This window comes from Zingiber officinale, chromosome 6B (assembly GCF_018446385.1).
Source record: "Zingiber officinale cultivar Zhangliang chromosome 6B, Zo_v1.1, whole genome shotgun sequence".
In the NCBI taxonomy this organism is placed as follows: domain Eukaryota; kingdom Viridiplantae; phylum Streptophyta; class Magnoliopsida; order Zingiberales; family Zingiberaceae; genus Zingiber; species Zingiber officinale.
Window position 1 is genome coordinate 60864786 of NC_055996.1, and position 8765 is coordinate 60873550.

The 8765-nt window shown below is 35.8% G+C and overlaps 1 protein-coding gene across 1 annotated transcript; it reads right to left on the reverse strand.

Moving 5' to 3' along the window:
* Positions 1 to 628: 628 nt before the first annotated feature.
* LOC121992524 (protein MEI2-like 2) lies at positions 629 to 8376 on the reverse strand. Its single transcript, XM_042546974.1, has 13 exons — positions 8105 to 8376; positions 7342 to 7385; positions 7109 to 7249; positions 6562 to 7034; positions 4507 to 4665; positions 4301 to 4417; positions 4027 to 4178; positions 2998 to 3089; positions 1929 to 2895; positions 1764 to 1848; positions 1613 to 1681; positions 1273 to 1452; positions 629 to 1190 (listed from the first exon to the last, which is right to left on the reverse strand). The coding sequence occupies exons 2-13, from the start codon at positions 7373 to 7375 to the stop codon at positions 1056 to 1058; spliced, it is 2604 nt and encodes an 867-aa protein (XP_042402908.1). The 5' UTR covers positions 7376 to 7385; positions 8105 to 8376; the 3' UTR covers positions 629 to 1055.
* Positions 8377 to 8765: the final 389 nt, after the last annotated feature.

The following is an 8765-nucleotide window of genomic DNA, read 5'->3' on the forward strand; positions in this document are numbered from 1 at the left end:
GATTTGGTACAATAATTAGGGTTTGCTATAGTACCAATTGACAGATGAAAAGTAACAGTCAATTGTTATGATAGCAAATAGAAAGTTGATTAGAAATTCAGTTGTTCAACTCGACTGATCGTAATCAATTGATTGATGTCATTGTTCGAGTGAACAGAAAATTTAGAACTCAACTGTAGAATTTTTTTTATTAGGCAACAGTCGAATGATGGTAATAGACAATCGACTGATATTGAGATGGATGGAATCAGAGCAACGTTCGAATCTATTGTAAAATAATCGATTGATGGATAATATCAATCGACTGATAGACGAAAATTAATCCAACAATAACCCTAAAAAGTAGGGTTTTGACGAAGATTGAAATAACCAATTATTGAATGATTAGAAACCTATTATTGCATTTTCTACCGTCAAGAGACAAATCCCAATAAAAAAACATTCAAAATAAAATTTTCATTTGTAAAGTTATTTTCGCTGCCATCTATATTTGCATTCTTTTTTCTCACTGTATTATTATGAAAACAATGGTAAGAGACTTCTCTCTAAAAGATTTTCAAAATTAAGCACTTAACAAAAACTTCATTGACTTCTAAAGCATTGAATACTTAACAAAAACACATTCAGATTGCGCACATCTTCCATCCACATAACATACAAAAGTACATTGGAAGTTCAATAAATTCAAGTCCATACTGTACAGTTTGTTTAGTACTTTAAGAGCATATCCCTTCCCCTTACATTTTACCTTGAAACCACATAAATTGGAGTCTCACAAAAGGTTGGGAGGGAAAAGGATCAATGGCATGCCCTAGATTGCCTTCAACTTGCATGTACAGTTCATCATTATTTCTTTACACCACATTAACAACTAGTATATGTACAGGGGATGCAGTCCCTCTGTTTCACTTGATAGGAAGATGATGGATGTGGCTTCAAAAGTGTCACACCATTTGATGCAAATTGCATTGGCAGCTTTCGGCCTCGGAGGAATTTACAATTAAATACGGATGGATATGTTAGTACTCATAGATACATGGTTAAGGTGAAGAGTGCTAGCTTTCTGAACCAGGAATGCTAATAGGTAAAGCGCTTCTCTCTAACTTCTCGTTTGAACTGCTACCTGGTGGTAGACTTCCAGAGTCCTGTGTTGGAATGGTCCCGTCTTGTATGTGCATGATAAAGAGTTCCTGTGAAAACCGTCAAGTGATAGTTTAATATATGTCAAGTGAAACTAGTCTTCCAAATAACTGAGGAAATATGTCTTTTTACCTGATCACCAGCCTCAGCTCCCTCAGAATCAAAAAGAATGGGCCGGCATCTCTTATCTTCATTCATCAAGCTCGAGTTCTGGAAGTGAGCAACAAGGGCTGGTCTACCCTGGATTCTAGCATAAGCCAGAGAAGCAACTTTCTCGCTATTAAACTTCTCCCACCTCTTTCCGTTGAATGCCTGTGCATGAACAAAAAGATGATTTAAGCTTCCCAACTTAAAAGATTTTGTTGGTCAGCAAGCTGAGTTATGCTTCCACAATCTCATTGACTAACAATCACTTCAAAAAGTAGCCACAACTAGAAAGTAGAAAGTAGTCAAATGGGGAACCAAAACAAACCTCATAAAAGGAGACAATGGGTGCAGGGGACACCATGTTTATAAATGCATAACCCACATTGCATTTATTCTGCATGAATCAACAGTTATTTTAGCTAAAGAAGGTATTCTTACAATCAATTAGCTATAAAAAGAATTCCAGGCTTAATTACCTTAAAATCAATTGGCAAGTATAGAAAGTCATAAGTGCCTTTATGAGTTTCATCAATTGCAGCTAAAAGCATCTTTGAGGTGTACCTAAAGAGCAAGTAAATATCAAACTTAGAGTTCAAGTGGTTGATTGATAAAGAACATAAGATTGATAACTTCAAATTTACTTGTTTGGAATGTTTTTTATCATTATTGTTGTTCGAGTGTCTTCCCCCATGATAATCTTTTCCAAATCAAGCTGATACAGCTTCTTGTTATCTGCCAGGCTCCCTTGATTGTCAACTCGACGACTGCGGCTCCTATCAACTAGACCATCAATGCCCATGGAATTTAATCCAGAAAATGAAGCATTACTGAAAACCATAGGCCCGAATCTCTGAGCAGGCATCATTCTCACATTTGGTTCTACTATGTTTCCAGATATGATACCTTGATTCATCATGGCTTGAGGATTCATACCCATAAGTGAAGTCCCACCATTATGCTTAATCAAATTGTTTCTATACCCAAACTGACCCATGAAGGATGTCTCTGGAGACTCAGAGACATATCCATACTGTCTTTCGAAAGGAACAACAGATGGAGCTGATCCGACATGATGGAGATGTTGGCCAAGCGATGAACCAAGGAAGGAGCCATGAGAATTTGAATAGAGGAAGTTTTGCCCGTGCCCTTGCCCTTGCCCTTGCCCATTCGACATCATCGAACCTCCAGTACCACGAGGTTGCCAAGAAGACTGCATATTCTCCGTGTATGCAGTCGAATTACCCCATAGGAACTGTGGGCCACTTAGAGTTCCAACATCAGATGCGTTTGGAATTGAACTGAGAGAAGCAGAGTTTCCTGGAGAGGGGATTACTACTCCCTGACTATGATCAGGAAACGAATGAGAAAGATGATATCCACTTCCATGTAAAGCACTGCTACTAGAGATTACTTGGTCGGCATGACTGCTCCTATTCTGGTCCTTGCCAATTGGTGCAATCTTAACAGAATTTGACATCATTGAAGGAAATGCAGAACTTAATCCAGGTAAATGGTTACTCCCAATAGGGCTTATTGGTCCCCCATTAGGAGACCTACTGAGAAATAAGGAATTCTTATCATTTGGGCTACCAAATTGTGTCCATGGACCTGTCATTCAAATGAAACCCATTAAACTTATGAAGTATTTGACAGAGTTAGTAAAAATTTAAACAGCCATATCTAAAGTCAGGACTGCATTAGTAACTATACCTGGAGGTGAATTCCCAATTGGGGAGCCTCCATGATGCCGAAAAACTCTAGATTCATCTTGTTCCAATTCATTAGTCAATTGCTGTATCATGCTGTTCGACAGATTGAACTTTTAGCAAGAAAAAAATAAGCAATTGCTTGCCAACATTTACCATCACAATGTGCAAATTGAAATTATGAAGGAAAAAAAGTCATTAAGAGAGAAACAAAATCATGAAGAAGTTAAATTGATTGGTCTATTCTAGCCAATAGGTTTACAAGTTGAACTCTGGAATCGTAGACACCCCCACACTTCCTAGTTCAACTAATAAATTTTTCACTTGCCATAGACTCCACGAATTCACACTTAGTGTAGGAGATCGGGTTCTTTGATATATAAGAATCCTTGATTTTCTTTCAGGTCCCAACATTACTAAGAATCTAATGCTGTTAATTTGTAGAAACCTAAACATAACAGACAATGAAATGTCAATCATCATGTCTGAATAAAGACAAAAAAAACACTAAACCAATATCCTTGGAAGAGAATGCTAAAATGTAAAATTCAGTTAGTCAATGCATCAGCTATTTTTCAATGACATGGAGAAGATTTTCAGAACTTAAGTGTGCTTTAAACAGAAATGCAACTACATGGATTTCTCTAGATAAGAGTAGAATTTTTAACTGTTTGAGAAAGTTACAATGGTTACTGGAAGCTCGCAACTTTTTGGAAAGAGAAAAAAAAACATTGTTGAAAAAGAGACATGTAGCTAAAACAGCAAACACAAATTAAATTTTTTCCATCATTCTATGAAAGTAATAAAGAGAATTTATGAAAGATTTTTTGGTTGTTGGATGAAAGCAATCATGAGGATCGAGATACTGAAAACATCAAATCATGATTGCGGCTCTCCCTAATGCATGCAAATAGAATAAAACAATAAGACTAGTTCACATTCATAGAAACACATAAATAATCCAATCACTAAAGAGGATATAATATTTATCCCTGAAGTACAATAAATGCAAGTATTAAAATCATATGCATACTTCCTACGAGCTCCACCAGGGCGGCTAGGTTCTAGCTTTATTCTTTTGCCAGCTATATCACACTTATTCAATGACCGGAGGGCATTTTCGGCTGCTCTGACATCATAGAATTCAATAAATTTGTGGTGCCTCTTGTGAGGAGTTTCCCTAATCTGCTCCATATTAAAGGAAAAACAAGAAAAGAACAGTTTTTCATAAGCCCCAGGAACTACCAGTCTCATGGAACAAGAAACTGGATATACTCCGTATAAAAGAAAAGAAAAAAAAAAAAAACCTCTTTAACTTCTCCGTATGCTCCAAATATTTGCCTGAGTTCATCATTAGAAACTGAAGAATCCAAATTAAATATCACAAGTGTACCTTGGTTCATATCTTTGTCGGATGGATTATCCTGAAAGTTAAAGAGAATAATCAACAAGATACAGAAAATATAATGTCATATATAAATGAAAACAAGATGAGAAAATATATACTGCAGACCTTTGGAATAGAGAAATGAATATCAAGCTTTCTACGTCTTAATGGCTTGTTTTGTAACGCGCGCATGGCAGTTCTAGCAGCTCGTATGTCATAGTAAGATATCATGACAAACCCCCTATGTTTGCATGCAGTATAAAGATTTCGAATATCCCCAAATTGCTGAAAGAACCACATGAACAATCTCATATCAGGGAGGGGGGAAAATGCAATCACAGTTCAAGAACTGGAAAAAAAAATAGCAAGAAAGAGGTTTCACAATATTTTTTAATAAAAAAAAGGTAATTGAACTATCATGTTAGAAGATCTGTCAAACTACTGTCACATTTATAAGGGTATACAACCACGCAGGAACAGTAAAAAGGCAGTATAATCATAGCTTAATCTTTGTGATTTTCATATCAGTCTACATGATATTTCAGAAACATAATTTAACTAATCTATGATATCATATTGAAATCAAAGATCTAGTATTTAGTTTCTATGTCATTATTCTTGCAGATTAAAAAACACACACTTTCAAGCTAGAAATGCCTTGCCTACGAGCTGTTCATATGTCAATTTATAGTGTTCCCATTAGGTTTGAAGTCATAACTTCTTAACAAGATTTTTTTTTTCCTTTTTTGTATTTCCTTGCTTCCTACTCTTGGATCGTGTTGTAATCATGTAGTATGATCAATGTTGTGTAAATCAATTTTAAACTAAAAATAAATTCTGATGACAACAATGATGAAGACAAACATGATAATGAAGAGGACAGTTATAATCTACATCGTATCACTAGGCACACTGCATTTCCACCAAGGGCAGCACATTTAAATTGATGCATGGGAATCAGGAAGGGTAGGGACTAGACAAAAAGTAATTAAATTTTAAACCTTTTAAAGAATGTACCATATAACAGAATTGTTTGAATAATTAAACTAAACATTACAAGAACAAAGAACCACCAATTATATATAATGTCTAAAAAGTCGATACTAGCTAGCAACATAAAATACTTGCCAAAATTGTAGCCTAACCTCTCACAGGACAGTGAATTGCAGTTTTCACAGACACTTTATTTACCTGAACACATTACCTTAATATAACTTAACACATTAATTTATGCTTCAAACAACTTTCTACTTAGATAAGAATCATAGACATGCCTATTCTGGTTCTATTTTTTTAGCTTTTCAGTTAATTTCTTTATTCATTAACTTTCGAGGTGTTAGCATAATAGTTTGATAAATCCATTCATTGGCATTTGCTTGAAAGTCAACGCTAGCTGCAACCTAACACACAACCCTCACCCTTTTGAATATAACCAACCCCACCTAGTGGGATAGGCTTGGTTATTATTGTTGTTTTGGCATGGTATATGACTAACATGTATTAGGCGCATATGCCAATTGTTTTCTACTAGAATACTTCATTCCAATTTTATAGGCTTATTTCCTAGACATAGAACCCCACCACCACCACCACACACACACACAGCATTCTTCCACATCATGAAGCATCACAAGATTTCAAACCAAACGTTTCACGTCAATCTCCAAAGGGACCTGTAATCACTCAGCCAAATCTTTTTTTTTCATTAATCTGTTTTTCTCATCATTAGACATTCACAGAGAATTGAAAACATTATAGCTTGGAAGTTTTCTTAGAACTAATTGACCATGTAAACCAACTCGAACTCCTCTATTATAATTCTTTTAAGATAACTAAGCATTCGGTTTAATTGCATAAACTTTGGGAAAATGTAGACAACACACGCAGCAAACACAGAAGCTGCTATGGTTGAGTCAATTTCGTTTTTTATCTTGTATCTCAAAAAATATCTGAAGTTTGATATCACTAAACAAGATATTGATCAAGTTTCATCACTATCCCACAAGAGTTTATACTAGGACAATCATACAACTTAGAAAGAAGATGAAAATAAATAACATTCTCCAAAAAAAAAGTGTAACTTCCGATATAATAAAAATCAAAATACTTTCAACTAATAATCAAACGGCACATAATCTTAATTAGATTGGCAAGTTATAAAACAACAGAAAAGATGGTTACCTCAAAGAGTGCTCGAAGTTCAGAGTCTTCCACATTACTGTTAATGTTCCTCACAAATAAAGTCCTTGAAGGATGTTCACCATATGGGTGCTCACCAGAAATAGTCCCAACGCCATTGGGAATACTATACTGATTAATCCCATTACCTAGAAAACCATCAGAGATGCTTGCCTTTGCTGCACCAACTTTAGTATTCTCCATAGGATCAGAATCCAATTCCAAACCTCCTAAACTGCCAAAAAGATCATAGTCTTCCAACTCATCTATTTGACTAGGCAACCCACTCAGGTCGAGATCATCCATAAAACCAGACAAAAGTGTTTCTTCATCATTAGGTAAGAAGACCCCACTTCCTTGAACGTCAAGATCATCTACAGCAACCTTACCTTCTTCTACATCTTTGCTAGGAATTTTTAACTCGTTGGATGCATCAACAATTACTTGATCATGGCCAAGTGCATCTGAAACATTTACTGTATACAACACCGCAGCATTTAGAAAGTGATGAATCACATAGAAACAAAAAAGCAAATCTATAAAAACATACATTTGTCATGACGAATAACTGGCAGTGAACTTGAGAAGAGACTAACATCACTAGAACCATAAAGTCCTCTGTAGCTAGATGGAATTTCCCAGACATTTTTTGCCTTCTTTAGAGTCTCCACTGAAGTAAAATATGAGGAATCTGTTGCATAGGAATACAGATGTAAAATCTCAGCTATTAATGTGAGACGCTCAAGTCCCTAAGTTGAATAATCATGATGGAAATTAACTTACGGATTGGATCCAAATTCTCCCAATTTTCCTCCATTGTATTTCCCCTGCAACATTAAAAGGGAAGCACCTAGTAAGAGAAACAGAGCAAGAAAGGAAAAACGTGTGCAAATAGAGGATTATTTTATCAATAGTACTACATACCTAAAAAAATTTTGGTAATTTCAGTAAAACAAAGGATAAAAAGTGACTCCTCGTGGTTTTCATTTTCGTTGAGAATTGAAAACATAAAGAAAATGCAAATTTAATTGCTCCTTCATGGTCTCACTTTAAAAAATCTGCTTATAAGTGTTTGAATTTAAAATCCAAAATAACACAAAACAATATGCCAACTATGTAACCTATGCAACAACATGAAATCTCACATCGGACACCGGGTGCTTGTCTCCCTAACTTCCTAATGGCAAGGCAGCACAACATTAAATTCCAACATTCTATAGACAGCATTGGCGACTTAAAAAAATACACCATAAACACAGTTGTCCAAAAGCCGGAAAAGTGGAAAAGAAAAAAGGAAAAAAAAGAAAGAAAAAATAACTTTGATAATAAATCCAACATTTGTCTACTAAACCGCCCAAAATAGTGTAATCTTAACCAACCAGCTACTGATGAGAACGCATGGCGGGCAGAATCCAAATTATAACCAGATTGGACCATAACCACGCCTCGATTTCACCTCCCAAGCGCCAAAGGAAGCAACTTTACAGCATATCCAACACAAAAATCGCCGAGAAAGTGAGAAAAAACCATAGATACAAACGCGTACCAGGGAGAGAACTCAGAATCGGACAAGGAACGCCTTGAGCTCCACCAAACTAGACGCGCAGCAGACTTCCGCGAAGCTGAAACCAGAAACCCCACCGCGAGATCACTGCGTCCACTTTCGACCGAGCAAAATCACGACTCTTCTCGCTTCCTTGCGGCCACCATCATTGATCAGCGGCGCTGGAGAAGAGCACCTTCCCCTTCTGGCTCCTGCCCTCGTCGCACAACAAGTAAAGGTGCGATGATTGGAGAAGCAAATGAAAGAGAGCGAACGAATGAGAGAAAGAGGAGGATTTTTTTTTTTTTTTAATGATTTTCCATTTCTTTAAAAAAAAATTGTTTAATGTTCGGGATTTAACTGGATTTAAATTGTTCTTGGCGTCCGCCGTCTCTTTGCTTCTCTCTTTCTCTCAATGTTATTAATTTAGCAATTTCCTTAATAATGGATTCCTATTTTATTTTAAATATTAGATTAAATATGGTAAATTTCATTTTGCCCCACACGTGGCCTTTTTTCAAAATACTCTTGAGAGGTTTGAAATTGTCTAAATGCCCCTCTATGATTTTGAAATTGTTAATCAAAATAACCTTTTAAAAATAATTATATTGTTTGGCAGTGTCAGATCCTTGATTTTTTATATTTTTCTAATTTTTAAATACTA